Source organism: Astatotilapia calliptera, chromosome 20 (genome assembly GCF_964374335.1).
Source record: "Astatotilapia calliptera chromosome 20, fAstCal68.1, whole genome shotgun sequence".
Lineage (NCBI taxonomy): Eukaryota > Metazoa > Chordata > Actinopteri > Cichliformes > Cichlidae > Astatotilapia > Astatotilapia calliptera.
In genome coordinates, this window is record NC_137441.1 from 7,230,390 (window position 1) to 7,251,044 (window position 20,655).

Consider the following 20,655-nt stretch of genomic DNA (forward strand, 5'->3'; position numbering starts at 1 on the left):
GATGAACAAAAAGAGAAAACACAACAGGAAATGACGATGAAAACCACAGCCCGAGACCCAAAGCTCTTTGAAGAGTCAAAACATCTTTCTAAATGAAAGTTAGGAAGGAAACAACAGAGGAGCCTTCTGAATGAAGGGCCGAGGCACCATGAAGCTTCCCCTCTTTCAACTTTCCAAATACTGAGCCTCTACTTTTCCTGTTGTCATGGTGACCGCTGAGCCCACCACCGCTACTACCACAACAAAAGCAACTCAAGTCTTTTGTGTCCGTGAGAGCTGCCAGGCTCAGAAAATTAAAAAGGGGATGAAAATTCCTGGTTTTCCCAGCTTGTTTCTGAGTCAGAGAGTTCAAGGCTCCTGGTATTTATGGAGGTTTCCTTTCCTCTATAGACATTCCTTATTGAGCTGGTTTTCCTATCTGTGTTTGGCCTTTGCTCTCAGAATATTTTACAAATGTTTGTTCCCACAGTCTTAAGAGAATTGAGGCAGTAGAAAGGATTTTGTTGCCTCTTTTTTTTTTCCTCGAATAATGAACAGAAGGATTTTTTAGTAGTACCACTTTATTAGGTACAGCTGTTAAGTTTCTTGTTCATGCAACTATCTATTCAGCCAATCACCTGGCAGCAACTCGGTGCATTTAGGCATCTAAAACCGGTCAAGATGACTTGCTGAACTTCAAACTGAGCATCACAATGAGGAAGAAAGATAATTTAAGACAGCGGTCCCCAACCTTTTTTGCGCTACGGACCGGTTTATGTCCAAAAATATTTCACGGACCGGCCTTTAAGGTGTCGCAAATTAGTACAACAAAATAAAACCAGTACCGGTACCAAAACAAAGAAGTTTTATTCATAACACATGGGAAAAGACCCAGGGAAACAGAGTTAATGATAAAAACAATAAAAACCCTGAAAACCATAAATTTCACACCCAAGCCCCAACTGTCGCGGCCCGGTACCAAACGACTCACGAACCAGTACCAGGATGGGATTTGGGGACCGCTGATTTAAGAGACTTTGAATGTGGCATGGGTTGGTCTTAGTATTTCTTTGCTGACCTGTTGGGACTTTCCCAAACAGTTAGGCTATTTCTAGAGTTTACAGAGAATGGTCATAAAAAGAGAAAATATCGAGTTATCCATACTATTTGATTATTTTGCCTGCTGAATTAATACGTTTGCTCACTTACAAAGAAATGAACAGTCTCTCATTTTTATGGTCGTCTCATATTACTGAAGAGAAATTGAATATCAACCAAAATAAATTTATTTGTTGGAATGGAAGAAACTGATTCTGTGGACTTAATGTCGCGACTTAATGAGTTGAGATCAGGAGTATCTGTTATTGATCGACTGTCTAATCAAATACTTAAATTATTCAATGATACACAATTCAGTTTATAACTTTTATATAATGTGTTGTTATTTTTATCTATCATACTGTTTAATGCACTAAACAGCCCCCCCCCCTCCAAACACACACACACACACACACACACACACACACACACACACACACACACACACACACACACACACGCCACTTCAAATATTAAATATATTAGTTATTTGCTTCATAGTTATGCTTTGTGGTAAAGTTAGTAAAGCAAGTGAAAGAAGAAATAAAGCACAGAAGAAAGAGAGAAGTTAGTGATTAGTCCGACCTTTTGTTTATTTTTTAGTATCATATTAGAAGACACAAAGAGGAAAACATAGGTAGAAGTTAGTGTTAACACACACAAGTACTGTAAATTCTGAGATGCACGTTTTTTTTTTGTTTTTGTTTTTTACAATATTACAATATTCAAAGAAATTGTACAGAAAACAGTCAAGAGACAGGAAAAAAGAAGTACAGGAAAGTTAGAAATGGCCTGTTAGAAGTTAAAGTGTTAATAGTTTTTGCGTTTATATACACAACAGTCACTGTAGACACACTGAGCTGTACAACACCTAATCCTTCAATGGCTTAATGCTTTGTCGACGACATCATTCATCTTGTAAAAACTGAGACCTTTTGGAGAGTGTTTTGGTGGTGTTGACACCACGTACTGCACAAAAAAGGAAAGGCTGAGAGACGGCATGTTTTCAAAGTGCGGAAATGAGCGAGCTACCCTTCCTGTCAATGTCATATCGTTTAAACAGTTTTACCTGGCAAATAAAAGAATGGGACTGTACAAAAATTATTAGGAAGGTTTGTGGAGTCAGAAAATAGTTGGCGGCAAAATAGTTTCTCCAACTAAATTTACTCAAAGGGGCTAAACCAGTAGCTGTAAGCATTGGGATATTACACTGTCTAAGCTTATCATAAGACTTTTTCTTTAGTGTCAATTACAAAATAACACCATTAGGCAGTAATGATGCTGAAATTCTTTCCAGTGGATAGCGTTTATATAAACTAATCTGGAAATCACAAACATCTCTACTATAATCATCTTTAGACAGTCCCAGATTGTTAAGATTCTCCATATAAAACTAAAATTGGTAAAAACATTTCTGCTCTCTAAAAGCTCTGCAAGCTTTCTTTGGTTTGAGCTAAACCCCAACAGTCTGAAGGGAGTCTGTCTGTATTTTTATGTAGGCTTTGGATAACACACTGTCGCTAACTGCAAGCTAGCAAGCGGATCAAACAAAAAGTGTTGAGCTGCCAGGTTCACTGTTCTTGTCACCCAGCCAACAGATGATTGCAGGAGAGGGTGTTCAGTCTGTTTGCATTAACTGATTTCTGCCATGGATGTCACCTCATGCACTGTTGTCGTGATTTGGTATTATATAATATGGATATTAACATTTTCCAACAATATTCAATGTTACATATTCACGTATACTGGGTACAGAACTTTAAAAATAAGCAACTGGGCTTCAGTGGACCTGGGCATCAGCCACCCATGCAATATAAACTAACAAACAATATAAGCCTAGGCGTGACACATCTGATTACCATAAACAAACATTTTAACATACAAATACTGTATATACAGTAACATGATAGTTTAGAGTGACTTATCAAAAACCTTCCAGTGTAGTTTCTCCTAAAGAATAACTCCACCAACGAGTGATTTTTATATCATATTGGGAACATTAATATCGTTCTGTGTGGTTGTGGTGTTAATCCCCCCCCACCCAAAAAAAAAAAATCTATATCCAGCTTAAAAAAATACCATCTGCCTTGCTGTTAAGCATAATACAAAAAAATACTGATTATCTGTACTGAAATAGTCATTGCACTATGGCTCTGAGAGTCCTGTCATATATTAAAAAAAATTAAAAGTGCATCATTTTGCGTTTAATGAAAAATAAAAGCTTTACTTAATCAATCTTTTAATCACTACGCAGAAATAATTCTCACATCATTTTCTCTCCATTACAGTTATTGCAGCTTCACAGTTTCCCCTCATGAAGTTATTTAAATAAAGAGTTCCTCCACTATTTTATTCTTTTATTAAATAATGGAGGTTAATTTTTGAAAAATTGATTCAGTTAAAAACAAGTAGGAAAGAGAAACTGGCTGAACCCCCCTGCGGCTGTTTTTTGTTTTGTTTTGTTTTTTTAATTATTACTGGTAAACAAACACATGCTGACTCCTGAAGGGTTTTTCCTCCTTTGGTTTCAATATTTATAAGATTTCTTTCATTTTAGTATATTTATAATTCAACCAATTTCCTATTACAGTGGCTCTTTACGCTATGCTAACTTTCAAAACATAGTTTTTCAGCATTTAAATAAAACTGCTGCCCCTAACAGCTATTTTGCTCCTGAACCATCTTCAGCTTGCTGGCTGACCTTAAAACTTTTATATCCATCAGCTTATTTGCATATGTGAGGCTGTGGATAGCATCCTGTGTACCATTTCACACTGTAGAGGTGCAAGTTTCTGGTTTGCTAATAAGATAAGAAGCTACCATATTAACGTCATAAGACCTGAACTCATCATGGCATGCATTTTTAATTTCTCTCTGCTATTTGGGCTGATTCGACCTGATGAATGTAAAAATAAAGAATTATCTTTTTACCTGATTTTGCTCTACAAGGGTCTGATATCCATATATGAGGACATTTGTTTTAAATTTTGATAGAACAGTGGCAATATAATGTCTTTGTAAGTGCATATCAGGCCCTTGTAGAGCAAAATTTAGTATAGTTAGTAGTTTTTAGTCTAGACAACCCAAAATGTGATGTCCACATATGTGGACATATGGGGACTGCAGGTCCAGGAGGTTAAAGTTATGGAAGTCTATGGAAGACATTGCTGTTGCTGTTGTACGTTCCTCACAACTTTATAGGCTCAAACTATAGTTTCAAGTAATACTGAGTAAAACTTGCATGCAGTTAATGTTGTACATGTTGGTCATTATTCAAACCATAAAACTCTATATATGACTTGTTGTCTTGACCTTGAATTGGGAATAATACCATAATGGTATTAGAAACCAAACGTTTATAACAATTAGATTGTGCATACAACAAGCTTGGGTTTGACAAGCAGATCAGATTTTCAGCTTTAAGTAGATGGCGACCATGTTTTCAATCTGCATGTGTGGAATTATGGGATTTATAGCAGTAAGTGCTGTTTGGAGTTCAAGTCCATAAGATAAAGCACAAGTCTAATGATCTCCATTTGGTAAAGTTTGGTTTCTGTGTACAACTTGTGGGATTTACACACTGACAACTGGAGACATCATATGTAAGTTGTTATTCTTACAGTAGTACATCCTAGTTCACTTTGAGGACACATGCATAGTTAGTGGTCTGTTAGTTTAAAGGTCAGCATTCACACTGTGATCACAAAATTTACATGACCGGCACCCTCACTGATAAGTCTTAAGATTTCACACGTTTTGCTGTGCTGTGCTGTGCTTTGTTTTAAACAACTTCTAAATTCCTGGGAAATCTTTAAAAGAAAGTATAGTGTGTAAAGTTAGCATATACCAAAGAGCCACGTGACAGACAAATATACAGATATCCTCATCACTTTGATCAACATCATCATTTTTCCATGGCACACATCTCTAATACAACACCTCCATGTGTCTTGGGTAGTTTTGCCATGTCTACTAGAAAAAGTAAAGAGGCTTTTACTTCAGGAACCAGCCGTGTCTAAAACAGGGAATCCCACAAAATATACACCCCGACCACATGATGAAATGAAACCTAACTCTTTTGAGTTCTTTGGTTCAGAGCTCCCTGTATCCTCTGAAACCCTCAAAGTCCTAGATTGGTCCCAAATACTCTGCTGATGACATTATTTAAGGTCCACTCCTGGCCTCATAATAACTAATAGATTTCTAACGTTTCCCTGGCAGTGATTTCTCTGCCACACCTGGCCAATTTATTTCTGTTTTTGGTCCAAACTGACATCGTTAAAAGTAGATTAGGAACATTGAGTTGCTGTTAGAACCTGAGAAGGGAGCGGCCGGCTGCTAGGTTTGCGGAGAGAAACATGACAGATGTAGAGAAGAAGAAAATTGGGTAGTAAAAAGTCTTTCAGACGAACATGAAGCCTAAGATCCCCAAACATGTGTCTTCATGCATCTATTGGCACCCCCTACATTAGTTCAACCTGACCTGATTATTATGAAGCTGCTATATTGAGACAGATAAACTCCTGAATGCATTTCTTATACTGCTGCTCAGTGGGGCTGCTGATTGGGTATTGACCTGGCTGTCCAAAGGGTCCTTCTGACTCCCGCATCTCATCGTTCATCCGGGCAAGACGCAGCCTGAAGGAAAAAATGAGAAATCAAAAAGAGGATTTAGTTATTTGAAAAACACTTAATGGACTCTATAGTGCGTAAGTAAAACAACATACAGCGTGACTATATCTGCGTTGGCTTGCTGCACAGCTATACTCAGCGGATCCTGGCCATCTTCGTCACCATCGTTCTGTGTAGCTCCTCGTTTGAGGAATAAACACACCTGCCTGGAAAGACAAAAGAAAACAAGATCAATTATAACCAGAACTCAATGGTAATCATTTTTTAAAATATTTCAACCACAAGTTAGGTCACGTTTCTTTTACACTGGATGTATCTGTAAAAGTAAGGAAGGTTTAGTCTGTTTCCTTGTTGCAACCGGGGCCCACACAAAAACTAACCAAGGGCCGTGCTTTGAGAAGCCTGGCACTATTGGAGTGAAAATATGATTTATAGCCACTTTCAGTCAAACAATGGTTTTCCCGGGAGAACAACAAGCCTGAACTTCTCATAAAAGGAAAAGTCAATTCTTTTAAATCACTCATGCATGCCTTTTAAATAGGTTTCCTGCACGAGGCTCATTGTCCTGGACAAGCTTAGCATCACTCCAACAAAGCTCGCTTTACTAAACTGTAAACCATGTGTGAAGTGGTTAGAAATGCAGCAGGGAGAGTAAAACTCCTCATGACTCACCCCGTGTGTCCCAGATACGTGGCATGATGCAGGGGCCCCCTCCCTCTCGCGTCTCTTTGGTTGACGTCAGCAGCGTTCTGGAGCAGAAACTCACAGGCAATCAATGAACCCTAAAATAAAGCAGAAGTGAAAAGATGTTTACATTGGATTATGTCATAATCAGATTTTTTGTCTAATGAAAGACCGATGCGAGAAGTTTCCAGACCTCTTCGGTCGATTCACTCACCCCGATCACAGCCTGTATGAGGGGCGTTTTTCCTTCGTCTTCCTCGTTTACTAAATTGACATCAGCTCCATGAGCTAGCGCTGCAGCCATGACGGGGAGGTTACGAGCTTTCGAGGCTTTATAGAGCAGGGCTCCGGGATGAAGATCCCTTAGGTCCTCCAGGTCTGACGTCTCTGGCTCGGCCTCCAATTCAGCCTCTCCGCTCGAGTCCTCGGACACCTCACACTCTGAGGACAGCGTAACATAACTCAGCAACAGCATACAGACATAAAAGCAGCTCGTTACAGTTCATCCCCTGGACTCACCCTCCTCTGTGACGCTGTCCACTACTGAGCCAAACACCAGGATGTCTGTGCTGCCGTCTGTACTGCCTCCCAACCCGCTGTCGCTGCTCAGACCTGCCGGACCGGGAGGCGCCACAACATGGACACATTAGTCACAGCTGTCTCTTTCAGAGCAATTAGTGTCATTTTAATGGTGCAATAGTGAACACACAATCCAAGCTCTGTATTCCCATGCTTTAAAATGTGTGGTACAAAGGTGTGAGTGTCACAGTAGGGAGTTGCTTACTTCGAGGCCCAGATCCCGTATCAAAGTAGGAGAAGAGGGAGTCCAGCTCATCGGGACAGAACAGAGATTCTCGTCTGAACTTAGCAGCTGCTATGAGAGGAACAGAAAGAAAGCTTTTATATGGTGTCTAATTTGTATGAAAAACACTGGAAAACTACATCGCTAAGCTGCATTTCACCTGACATACCTGAGGAGAAGGTGGAGGGGGAGGTGTTTCCAGGCTCCTGTCGGTATCTCCGCCGTGTTTTGGGCACCGTCGTAGCGCTGTTGTGTCTTCGGCATTTCTTCACACTCCACCGCCGCTCCGACTTCCTCTCCCCGTTGATGAGTATCTCAGTGGAGCCCAGCTTCTTCAAGAATTTCTTCTCTACATATTTTGCCTTAATCCAGGCCTCTTTTTCTTGCCTGAACAAAACCACATGACATACGACTTTTGATGTTAGTGCCTCAAAGGTCACATGTTTATAGATCAGATTAGCTGCGCTTCATCAGTTCTCACCTTGAGCTGGATGGTAATGGTTTCTTAAGACCTTTTTCTTGGCAGGAGCCTTCATAGATGTGGTTGATGACGCTGTTTCCGAGTTCACACATCAACTACGAGGAAATATGACAATGATTAGGAACTTAAAGTAATAGTTTAGGAATTATATTGGGCTTTTTGCTAAAGGGTAGCTGAGATAACCCAGATCACTCCCTTGTCTTTTTGTAAAATATAAATGCTTGCTAGCTTAGCATAAAAACTAAAAAGGGAAACTGCTAGTTTATCTAAGCTAAACAATCTCACCGTTGGTTTAACATTTCTGTTTTTAAACTAATTAAACAAACATAAAGCTCGTATTGTTTCAGAGAAACATTTTGATATACATTTTGTGTATTTTGAGTAGTTGCCTTTAGACCACAGTTAGGGCTATGCGATATGACCAAAATCTCATATCCCGATATAAGAATTCTATCATCCCGATAACGACATAAATCACAAAAATGTAACATTTTCTGTAAATTCTGTGAATCTCGGGCAGCTCGACTTGCGGGAAGTGTTTCCAGCTGTGCGTCATGTAGCTGGAGTCGAGCGTTTTAACCAATGCATGAAACTATACATTTTTAGACATAAGTTGTAAAGGCCGCCATTTTCTTCGTGAGTATTTATTACACAGCGTGCTGCGGGGAAAGCCTGTTCTAACGTTTGAGTCTAAGGTTTATTTTTTAGCACCTGTCGGCTCTTTTTTGCTTCTCATCCATAAATAATCTGCTCTTTCACGTGATTCAGTTTATTTTGAAAAGTCTCAACAGTATCTTGAGCTTTATTGTGAAAGGTTTATGTGGTACATAAACAAGCGGACACGCGATGCTGTTACCGTCGTTGTTGCTAACGACAATGCATAAAAACAGGCGCTAATCCGTCTGTAGTGTGGTTATATTAAATCTAAGAGAAAGAGAGAACTTTAAGAAATTAATATAGTCACTACAGTGACCATCAAAACAATGAAAAAATATTGCCGTAAACAGTTTATTTTGAAACAAACGATAGCGTAAAATGAAACGATAGACGTTTTTATATCGTCATCCGATACATATCGTTCTATCGAACAACCACAGTTAATATAATTTTAAATTTTTCTGTAATTTCTTAATGAATTTCAACTTTTGCCTAAATATTATGAACCAAACTGGAGTTTCCAGTTTGTTTCATATTATTTAGTTATAATAGTTTTTATTTGTTTTAGTGTTAGTGACATAGAAGCCTTTTTTTTTTTTTTACATTGATACATTATATACAATATAAAGTGGGTTATTTTATAACAACGTATTATGTTACGATATAAATACTTAAGTAATGGTCATGTAGATATCACATTCTCAAGAAACATGTTCATAAATGGTTTTGAAGATCAAAACAATTCCTGTATTTTTCTCTGTTTTAGATCATTTTATCAGTGCAAACTATCCTTTACTTTTATAAAAGTCTTATTGTTTTTATTTCAGTTAATTCAGTGTTTTTAAATCATTTTTTCCAAATAAGGTGTTCATTTTAGCTGGTTACAAGGATACTGCTTTGGAAAAAGCCAAACAAATAGGTTCCTCTTTAGTCTGACTTACTATCATATCTTATATTTTTAATGTTTATGGAGGTGTGCATGCACGACGGTCTGTTTGAACAGGTACACTCGTGTTTTAATGTGGGATTTCATCCAAACTGTGAAGCCTTTTGTCACAGTAGGTTTTAACAAGTGCTATAAGACAGTGATATCCATTTTTCATCTTCAGGTTATTCTAGTAATGTGTTAAAAACTGCCCCATGGCTGTTTAGCTGAGACTAATTGTACCTTTAATAATTCTGGTTCCCACGAGTCCAGCGTGAGTGAGCGCACCTTTGAGCAGTGAACTCCAAGACTCCTGCAAGAGAAACATATTCAGAGTCCAGAGATGTGCTGTTGATGTTCTGTAGTCAAACTGTTTAGTGCTTAAAGGGGAAGAATTTCACTTTGTTAGGACTGTAAAGCAGCAGATGGCGTCCAGCTCGACAAAACAAAAAGCAGTTTATATTCTTCTAATATGAAAAGATGCACCATGGCGTTGTGTGGTGACCTGATTTGAATCCCGGGCTCCTAATGTCATGCAAATCACTGTCTGGTATCTAGGCAACTGTTGCACGTTAGAAAAAAACTGCACTGAGCTACAAGAGGCCACGTCTGATCTCTCTGTGAGAAGAACAGTCCAAAGGAGGAGCATGAATATTCAACAGGTGGGCACACACGCATTCAGGGACGGGATTTGAGATTACATAAGCAGTGAAAATTGTGGCTGCAAAATAAACAAAACTCCTAAGGGATCAGACGCCTGAAAACGACCCTCAATGACGCCACAGTGTGATGGAATGAAACAAAAGTGCAAAGGAAGTGTCTTTCTGCAAACATGGTGCCTCCATTCAGCAGCATTACATCATATCCAGCACTGAATTCAGCTATTCAATGACTTATCACTCTGTGAAAACTCTCACTCAAGGCACGACTGATCCAATAAGCAGTGTCCTGCACTTTAATCTGTCAGCAGCGTGTGTGGCAGAACGTGCTCTCCCAACTTTAGCAGGCTGCTGGCACCTCTTCCTGTCCTCAGAGCCAGCAGCCGCCACACAGCACGAGGCAGGTTTAGAGGAAGCGCTCAGATTCTTTAAGTCCACCCTAAAGATGCTTATCGTGCTTAATTGTGCAGTTTGACATTGAGAGGCTGTTTTCACACTCTTCTTCTGTTGGGAAGTCAATATGACTATGATGACCTTCCCTTTAACGTGACACTGGCAGACTCCAATGCTAAGCTAAAAGTGACAACCTACGGAAAATATGACAAAAACAACCCAGGACTGTGGAGCTGCTGGAATACTATCAGACAAGAATGAGTCAAGGTTCCTCTTCCAGAGGACTCAGTTCCCACGTGTTTATAGACTGTAGTTAAAAGAAGAGGAGATGGTATAGTATAGTAAACATGGCCCTGTCCAAACTTTTCTGAGAATAATGCAGGCGTTTTTTCTACCTGTGGATGCCGGAGCACTCGATGCACAGCAGGATGCCGAGGTTGATTGAGGCCCAGCGAGGGTCGGCCTGACCGCAGTCGCAGCACTGCTCGTTCCCCGGCAGACACTGGATCCGCTGCAGGATGGTCTCGCCCCGGGCGCTGCGCTCCCGTGGCTCACTGGCTGAATCGATGCTGCTTGTGGATGGAGAGGCTGTTCTGTCCAGATGCTACAAACAAATGCTATCAGTTAGGACGGAATTTCATTCAATTTTAGTGAAACAAAGTATTATTTGTTATAAATTGAGAGGAAGTATGTGAAGTTGTGTCGATGTGAATTAAACTTTACAGATTAAACAAATGAGATAAAACGTTAAGTTTAAATATCCTAATAGGAACATCTGCTACGACTGGACTATTTTTTTATAACAGGTATTTTAGTCTAGGGCATTGCAGCATAATTTATTAACTGATCATAGAGCAACTGTGGGTGTTAGATAAATAGATTATAGTGGAATAAAAAGTACCATATTTGAATTAAAACATGGAAAAACATCCCATAAACAAGCATTTTTTCCCATTAATTTTGACTCACCTCTATGTAGTACGTGTCTGGGCTCTCTCTGTAGGCTGAAGCGATGCTAGCTTGAACAGCCTGAATCCACGAATGTCTTAACTTCTCAGACTCAGCCTGAAGCATACAGCTCCTGAAAGACGCCCACATTATATTCATGAATCAGAAAAAGGATTGTTGTAATATTTATGATTACCTAAAGCACAGATTAAGAAAGAATAAAGTAAAGCAAGCCACCTCCTGATGCTGTACCTGCACAGCAGTGATTTGAACAAAGCAGTCAATATTTAATTTATTTTTTTATGTGAGTTTAAATTTAGAGATACTTAGTAAATTGAAACTTTGTGATAAGTAACTTTAAAATTTGAGATATGGCCTGAATTCCTGTATTTATGACTGAGGTAGGATCTAGACCCTTGATGACCCTAAACTGGATGGATAGGATTGATTGTTGTGCAATCATTTTCTCTTTCAGCTATAAAAGTCTCACATAGATGCGTGCTAATTTTGGCTAAGATTATTACCAAGGAACAACTTCTGATGGGAAAATTCTAATCCCAATATGATGACTTCTGGCTCTAAAAAAACAACATGGTGGCAGCTAAATTACTATGTTGTGGCTTGAAAATGCAAAACGCAGAAATCAATGGGTCACTTTGCTACAGTCTATGATTATTACTAGACAAATAAACATGACACAGACACACTTTGACTTGGTGGCGTCTCTAGAGGAAAAGTTACAGGATCACCATAGTCAGACCACAGTGATCTGAGCCATTGATCCCAGTATGGTCACCAGTTTATCATTATCATGGCATCGTGCTTATTTACTTGGAGGGGGAGACGACTTCAAAGCAGAACCTCCTCTCGATGTCCTCGCATGGTTTAACAGAGCATAGCCGGAGGTCCTCCACTACCACCGTCAGAGAATCCTGCAAACACAAAAACATCTTCTCATTCCTGATATCATCAACACAGAAAACAGCCATTTTCCTTCTAGAATATACATTTTTCCTGACCAGCTGTTGGCTCCCCCTGAGGGTACACTGAGACCCGAGAGGTTAAGCATTCAGGCTAAAACAGACAGAGCAGTTTTTATTTTATGTTTATTAATCTCTGACCTGCTTAACATGCATAATTCAATGTAGATCACCATAAACAGCACTACTAAATTCTCACAAGCCACATCATCCCTAAAGAAAGCTGACATGGACTAAAGTGGACTTACCTTGAGCTTCTTCTGATAGACCAGCTGACTGTTTTGTATGGAGAACCACCGTCTAGACAGAGGGAGAGAAATAAAAACATTTGAAATGGGATGCATCACATCATCACAACCTTTTTAAGGTATTTTACTCTTTATTAGTAGTATTATAAAGTTTCTAAAGTAGGTCACCTCCTCTGTTTTTTGGATTATGTTTGGAATAACTGACTAAAATCACGGAGCCAAACAAATCTCCTGTTTTATAAAGAGATTCTCTAAGCCTTAAGAGATACAGGACCTTGACATATGGTTAAAAGCTCTGATCCCAGAGAACAAACCTTTGAGCTTCGGCTGGCTCCATCAAAGTTTGGTTGGCTGCTCTAACATATTCATCCCTCTATATTAATAAAATCTTAATAACACCATGAATTCACCTTTAACAGCTTCTGTCTCTCCTAATCTATCCTTTGCTTAGGAGAAAGAGTCAAGCAAGCCTCCAGCAGGTCCTGGTGATGTATTGACGTCACAGTTTGCGTGATTAATGCATTATGCATAGCATGAGCTAGAACTGGTCCCCACTGAGGACTCGGTTAAATGCAGAGAACACATTTCCCTACATTAATAAAAGATAACATAAAACATTTACCATGTATTTATTTACAAATGTATTAACTATGACTATGCATCTAGTCTAGAATAATTTTTTGTTCCTTCTGCTTCAGGTTTTGCATTAAGAAACTCTTTAATGGCCCATCTATGTTAAAGGAAGGTAATAAAAATGTATCTTCAAGGCTCTTTCTGACTGGAAATTCAAGATTTTATCCTCTTTAATTGAATCTGAGATTTTACTTTATAAAGACAATTCATTATATTTTCTAAATTATGTAATTAAAATGAACTACTAATAAATTCTAGTCCTATTAGTAAATAGGAATTTTCTTTATTTCTACTTAACCTTTTTCCTTCATGTAGTTCCTGCCTATTATGAAGTATTCTATTGAGCAATATATACTGAGCCTGCTTATTAATGCCATTTGTTTGGTTGTGTTTATTGTTTCGTCCATAACTACTCGTTTTTAAGATATTTTCCTAACTATTTTCTTTACTCGTCATTTCACCAAATTATTACTAGTACTTTCGATAAGTTTGTCATTTTTGTGACTTAAAATATTCCCTTTAAAACTTCACTCGGTTTTCAGAGTACCGGGGTTACCCTGGTAACCAAACTTTTCTTTATTGCGTGACATATTGTATAATGAAAGTAAAACTGCTTTGTCAGATCTCTTTGAAAAGGAGATGAGGCTTACGTAGCATAAATGTTTGTGTGGATTTTTGTAGTTACCTGTTCCAGGTCTTAAACGCATTGCTGGCCCTCTTGAACAGGTAGCCCTCCATCACCACACCATTAGGAGCATCCACGTTAAACTCCACCTTCGATTCGTCATAGGAAAAGTCCTGAAGGAGAAGAAGGGCAAAATAAATCCTGTCTGTCACAGATGGAAGCCAAAGGCCTATTTACTGCTGGCAGGGTGTCGTTTTAACCTGTTAATGGCCAAATGAGGAAAACCAAAAATTTTTCTGTAGTGAAGAGGCTGCATCTGAGGTATTCCTCAAATACCAGCATACATACTGTATACAAACCATCTGAATCATCATAACTCGTGTGATGTAGAAATGGTCACATGTGAAGCTGCATGCCTACTAACTCTGTGGCACATTGGGAACAGATGTGACTGTGATGCAGATTATTACATAAACACAGTGATTCATGTGAAATTCGCCTTCAGCCTCTTTCATGACTGCCTTTACTGCTGGCCAATGGAAAACAAAAGCAAGCAGGTATGCAGGGGTGAAGGCCAAGTCGAGGCCCTGAAGGGTTGCAGGAAGAAATCATTTAAACTTCAGTGTTTTGGTAACCTACATTCTTAAAAGTAATTTCATATGCAGCAGGACAGAATATTAACTTATCCAGTATTAAATTTCAGCTTTGCATGCATGCAGCCCGGAGAAAATAGCAGACCTAAGCGTCCCAGCAGAGCGGGTTTTAGGCTGTTTCTTGTTCAAATGTAGAGAACACATGAGCGTTTCTGCTGACGCGACCCTTCAAACTACTCTGCTGTTTCATAACAATGGGGGATATGCACACCATTAGCTTCTTGCTGCTTGTTTAAATAATAGAACAACTTGCTGCATTACACACGTCCCCGTTTTGAATATATACACATGAATGAATTCCAGAGCAGAGACAGGGACTTTGAGCGGAGTAACCAACAACTCATGGAGGCTCATAGGAAACAAAAAACAAACAAACGCACTTGAAAACTTAAAAATGAGTCATTTATAATCATTTTGTACGCACCTCCTGCCTAAGCTTCAACAAACAGTAGACATAAAATCTGTCCAACTCCCAAAACTTTCAAAAAGGACTGTACATAAGAAGGAGTCCTTCAAAATCTTTCAAACTCAAATCTGTTGCTTTCCATTTGCAATTAAAGTAAAAACTTTTACTACTTTTAGTATTATCTAACATACTTAGTTATATTATATTTACAGGATAACAGTTTTCCACAAGAAAAAGGGAAGTTAGACATCCTTTCTTTCGATGTAATTTTCAACGATAGTTACAATTACATGACAATTCAGAGTGGACAGTGACACCCCAGAACCCCCCTTTTAGCCCAGCCCATGCACAGACAGAGAACACTACAGGCACTGATATCACGGAGTCACAGTCTGCTGCAACCAGTCAACACAAATCTCGGCTAGCACCTGAGGAAACTATCACATCAGCAACTCTTTAATATGAAAAACTCATCATGTTATTTCTTTCCACATCCTCCACCACTTCTCCAAGTTTAATGAAATATAGTCAGGTAGACTTACAGTAACTTTATTAAACAAAAACAGCAATGAAACATAGCAAACATACCTTTGATTAGGCTTCCAATCAACAACACATGCCAGAAACCAAAATGAGATGACAAAATAAACCTGCTACAAATGGATGATGCAAAATTCCCACGCAAATCCACAGTTCAAAGTTTGCATGAATTTGAGCTTTTTCTGCATGACTGCATTTTCCTGTGTCCATTGCTCTTAACATTAATACGCATGTACGCATGTGTTACTGAGCATTATGACTGAGAGTTTAATCGGAGACTCTGCCAAGAGACAGCTATGTTAGAGACTAAGTAAGCTAGAGATAAAGGGAGAAAGCGACAGGATGTTATAGCACAAAGCATTTACCAGCACTGCTTCCTTTAAAGTAATAGAAAACAAGAATAAAGATGAATAGTGTGCAAAACCACCCACCAAACTACGGTCGAACCGGCAAAAGATCTTCATTCTCAAACGCTTCAAATGCTCCGATAACATTAAAATGCACAAAAAAAACTTGTAAAACGGCTCCTGAAAAGTGGATTCCTCAGAGTAAAAGCATGTCTGTCTCCGTGCTGCAGCTCTCACGCTTTGTGCTGCTGCAGTCCGATGAGTAATTCCAACACTGACATGTGTGCCTTCCACTACAGCCACCTGCCTGCCACCCTGTGAGCCTCCAGATTATGGCTAATTACCATACAGCTGCCAATGTATCCCTGGCAGGGAGGTGTGGAGGAATTGCGGACTTTGCTATGCTGTCCTGTAGCTGCTCTTGACCCTCCAAAAAAGCAAGTTTCAACTCCCTAAACACACCTCCCTTACTGAAGAGGACCCACTGAGAATCCAACAGGCAGCCAGCCAAGACCCCAAACAAATCCTACAACTGAAGGCTTGATTTACCGGCCACACTGACAGCAGCTCTGCCCACTTAAATTCCTGAAATGTAACTGATAAGCCGGCGAGAAATCAAGTCGACACAGCTTACCTGCACATCGCCGCACGCTGGAGGAAACACTGAACAAGCTCTGCACTCTGCAAGCTTTCAAATCCACAACAAAGATCATCTATTTTTAATGAAGCAACGTCACACAGACCAAAAAAAAAAACCATCAGTGAATTATTAAACAAGCAGCCGGCCTCAAAGTATTACGAGCAAATATGTAAACTGATGTGGAACAGCAGGCAGGAAAAAGAAAAAACAGATGGGAACACTGGATGATGAAAACACAGTGTCCTGATACTTCATCCACCTGCTGCTCCTGTACGCAGGTTGGTGTGCAAACCTAATACACCAAATGGTGAGCCCAGTTGGCTGTAGTGATTACACAGTCATCACTCATCTGCAGCATCCTTCTGTTCTCATTAATACTACAGTCTGACTGCTGTCATACCTGTAAGACATCTGCTTAGCCACTTCCCACTAATCCTCAACCAACCTGCTTGGTTTTTTCTACAAGTTTCCTGAACATCCTTTAAAATACTAAACTGATACTAAACAGTCTCCTGGAACTGATCTGTTATGCCAACATGAAGGAAACAACCACAACAAGACAACAACAAAGAACGGCACTGGTCACACATTAAGGTTAATGCTTTAATTGAACAATGAGCTTTAACAACATCCTCAATAGCAGATGTTGATGGATTAGCAGCTACCTAAATCCCTGACTGGGCTATAAGAAAACTTTCCTGTGGAAATAAAGCTTCTCCCCAAATACCTGGAAATTTGTCTAATGAGGTCTGAGTGTTTGGACATCATCTAATCTGAGAAAGGAGAAAAGTATTTACACAGAGCAGATCTGGGGCACCTATTACTTCAGAAAATGTTAAACGGGACAAAAAAGAATAGCCATTATTGCATTTTTTGCTTGGAATTTTAATAAGCCAATAAGTTAAGAAACAATTCTGTTTTTTTATTTAACAAGCTCTCAAGGAAAATATCATTTAACTGGAGTGACGTAACCAACTTACAGAGGAAAATATTTCATCATTACTAAATCACAAACAACCATGTGGAACACCTCATAATTAAAATAAACTTGGTGATGCATAAGGGGCAGCAGGCAGAACTCCGCTGGTTACCTAAATCTAGGATAGTAGGCAGAGCTTGGACAGGACTTCTCCATTAAACCTGTGGTTAAAAATGAATGGCTCTGGCATTTAGCTATCTGCACTGTGCAATGTGTACCCACACAGCAATAGTGACAGTTCTCAGTTGGAGTACTTTTAACTCCCTTTCTACCCCCCAGTTGCCCCTTTGCCCTGTGTAAGTTTACACAAACCTTATTGCACATGCTCAGTGTGATGAAGAAGAAAAGAGACCAAATGACAAAGTAGGCCAATACTGATCTAAAAGCAGCTGACAGTAAAAGAGGCTGAACATCCTACCCTCAAATCAAATCATCAAATGAGCTTCAGGGAAACTAGACATTAATTATTATAATGTATATAAATGAAATAACCCAGGGAATCAGTAAAAAAAAATAGAGAAGCTGACTGATTTATATTATACTTTAAAAGCACATTCTGTGGTAAAATGTTAGACCGGTGTCTATTTTAGTACACCACCATGATCTCTCTGCAGAGGCCCATGTAAGAGACAGGTTCTACATAGGCCTTTCAAGCTAACTTCAGTGTTTCTAATTGTTTCGTATAAATGATTCAGGATGCACTTCAGCTTGCCCTCAAGGCTTCAGGAGTCCAACTACAGCTGCAGAAAACTTCAAAGGAGTTTGCCAATGTTCCCTGCTAACACTGTGGGCTAAGCTGCAACCGCCTCCTCTGACACTAAAATAAAGAGGTGCTTGAAGTAGAAAAACAGAATTCACATGGGAAGACAGATGAAGGCATACTCACCTGCATGAGGGTCTGGGAGGAGATGGTGGCATTTGAAACATACAAGAAGAAGAAAAGAGAGGAGAGCATTAGCACCACCAACAGCAGACTGGTTAAAATGAGGATAATAGGCTAATCTTTCAGTTTCAGCGCGCCTCTGATTATCCTCATTACTGGATTTCCATCACTTTAGGAATGAGAAACAAAACACACCTATTGAAATAACAAAATGTTTTCATTCAGTGCGGTTTCAGCTAGTTTATTTACCACTACAGGCCCCTTGGTGATCAATGTTTGATGAAGCTTAGTGTCTAACAGATCAATAACTGGCCCCACATGCTACCCATCCCTTCCCTGTGGGTCTATCCTCAGCCCAGACCACAATGCCTGGAGGCTGACCAGAGCTGACTGACAGATGGTCACTGATCCTGGGGTCCAGACGATCCAGACCCATGCTGAAAATAAGTCTTTGTAAATTATTAAACATGCCTGCCATGCCTAACCTTGTCGATTTTGTTTTTGGGGAAATTATTAGAAAGCCAATAATACTGACAATTTAAAAAAATAAACAAGGTAAGTTATACTCTATTTACTCCAAAAGTTGGAAAATTGAGTGTCACAGCAGACACAATCAACAGAAAAAATTGCAAATTTTTGAGACAATTGAGGATTTTAAAAGGGGAAAAAGCTCAATTTTAGTTACATTAAAAGTTTATAGAAAAATGTAAAAACAAAATTAAACATTTGTGAAGCAAAAATAAATAGTAAATCAAAGAAAATACAATAGCTTAATAAAATAAAGGAAACAAGGCAAATAGTTCAACAAGGTAAAAAAAAAAAATACAGTAAAGAAGAACCTCAATTAAAATATGTTAAATATGAGAGCTCACTGAATAAAAAAATAACAATTAAGTAGTATTTAGTAGATACTACTTAATAGGATTGGTATTTTGTTATGAAACCGTAGAGTTTCTGTACATGACATTGTGGGATCGTAGCTAAAATAGTTGTTAGCTAATAATGGTAAACAACACAAAGAATTGACAGCTCTACTTAAAGGTGACAGTGTTTTGACTCTACAATATACTTGTTGCTATGCAACCAATTAAAAATAAAGACTTGATGAGATATAATGTTTAACCTGAAAAACATTTTTATTTAACCTGTGTTAAGGAATAAACCTAAGTTAGTTCAAACTATCACCTGTTAGCATGCTAATGTTAGCTTATTATCACTAGTACTAATAGCAGTTTTTGTTCACTATAGCTAGCTAGTTTATTATTCTTTACTTCTGGTTTCTATTGCACTTTTTCATGACTGCTCAGCTGCAAGTGTTTGCAGACAAGTCCACATCTTCTATACGAACTACAGACCACCGTGGCAATCTGCCTGTGATCAAAACAATCACAGGCAATGTGGCTCAGCACCCTCTGTGTGACAGATCTCACCCATTTACAGCCAGAAGACACCCAGAGGATACAGTGTTGGTAGAGTCAAGTTTTTTTTAGAGTCTTTTTATGGCACCAAAATACAACCCATACAGTCAGCACTTTACATGACTGCTTATAAATCAGCTTATAAAAGTGCTGACAGTTACCATTCACAGCAGACAACAGCAGGATTAATATCTGTTAAAACACTTAAATCTACCTGCTTTAATGCTTTAATCAATGCCTGGAGTTTGTTAGGGGGATTAATCAAACATTTCTCAGCTGCACAAGTCTAATCCTTTTCCAGCCACAACAGATCAACTGGTCCAAGTGGCAGACTGGATCTCAGAGGTGTGATATAGTATCAATGTGACTGGAAAGTCAATTTAATTGTGTATATTTTTCCCTGAGTGAATTTGAAATATTTTATTTCAATTTATTGTATCATAATCAGCTTTTATCTATTTAAATTAGTTCATATTTTACTTTTATTGCATTTAATTTTATTTCACAATATTCCATTACATATTTTCTTATTTATCTCCTTCAAACTATTTTATTTTACTCCTTCTGTTATATGTTTTTGTGGGGGGTTTTTTAATCTGAATTTCATTCATCTTTATATTATTCTGCAAATTTGAGATTTTGTTATAGTTTTTTCATATATGGCATGACAAAAAGGAAAACAGGGAAAAGGGGTAAAAAAAATCTAATCTCTGGGAAAAATTAATAAGGAAAAGCTGTAAATTTACAAAAGAACGAGTGATACAATTGCTAGGACAAAGGTTAATTTACAGAGACAGGATGAAAAAAATGGCCAATGTATATGAAAAAAAACCTAACAAATTTGTGAGAAAAGGCTATTTTGCAAATATAAAAGAAAGAAATAGGAAATTATATAACAAAAAAAGGGTTAATTTATGTGTGAAAACAGACAAAATTACCAGGGGGGAAAAAACGTGCAAATTTCTGTAATAAACTGGGAAGAAATAAACTAGCATAACATTTTTTTTTTGAAGAGAGATATTACACGATACAACGTCCCCAGAGA

The 20,655-nt window shown here is 38.6% G+C and overlaps 1 protein-coding gene across 3 annotated transcripts in view; it reads right to left on the bottom strand.

The window, feature by feature from the left end:
• The window catches only part of acap3a (ArfGAP with coiled-coil, ankyrin repeat and PH domains 3a), a 67,260-nt gene that overhangs the window by 826 nt on the left and 45,779 nt on the right, over nucleotides 1–20,655 (bottom strand). The window contains exons 10-24 of one of the 3 annotated variants that reach the window (XM_080295517.1): nucleotides 18,196–18,207; nucleotides 13,805–13,917; nucleotides 12,487–12,538; nucleotides 12,090–12,190; nucleotides 11,280–11,391; nucleotides 10,706–10,914; nucleotides 9,502–9,571; nucleotides 7,677–7,771; nucleotides 7,365–7,582; nucleotides 7,178–7,264; nucleotides 6,913–7,005; nucleotides 6,608–6,834; nucleotides 6,382–6,491; nucleotides 5,805–5,915; nucleotides 5,654–5,715 (exon numbers count right to left, since the gene is read on the bottom strand). In XM_080295517.1, coding sequence (XP_080151643.1) covers nucleotides 5,654–5,715; nucleotides 5,805–5,915; nucleotides 6,382–6,491; nucleotides 6,608–6,834; nucleotides 6,913–7,005; nucleotides 7,178–7,264; nucleotides 7,365–7,582; nucleotides 7,677–7,771; nucleotides 9,502–9,571; nucleotides 10,706–10,914; nucleotides 11,280–11,391; nucleotides 12,090–12,190; nucleotides 12,487–12,538; nucleotides 13,805–13,917; nucleotides 18,196–18,207 — 1,672 coding nt within the window. Of the gene's footprint in view, nucleotides 1–5,560; nucleotides 5,716–5,804; nucleotides 5,916–6,381; nucleotides 6,492–6,607; nucleotides 6,835–6,912; nucleotides 7,006–7,177; nucleotides 7,268–7,364; nucleotides 7,583–7,676; nucleotides 7,772–9,501; nucleotides 9,572–10,705; nucleotides 10,915–11,279; nucleotides 11,392–12,089; nucleotides 12,191–12,486; nucleotides 12,539–13,804; nucleotides 13,918–18,195; nucleotides 18,208–20,655 lie in introns of all 3 variants that reach the window. The other 2 variants (XM_026153313.2, XM_080295518.1) reach the window with 2 other exon arrangements.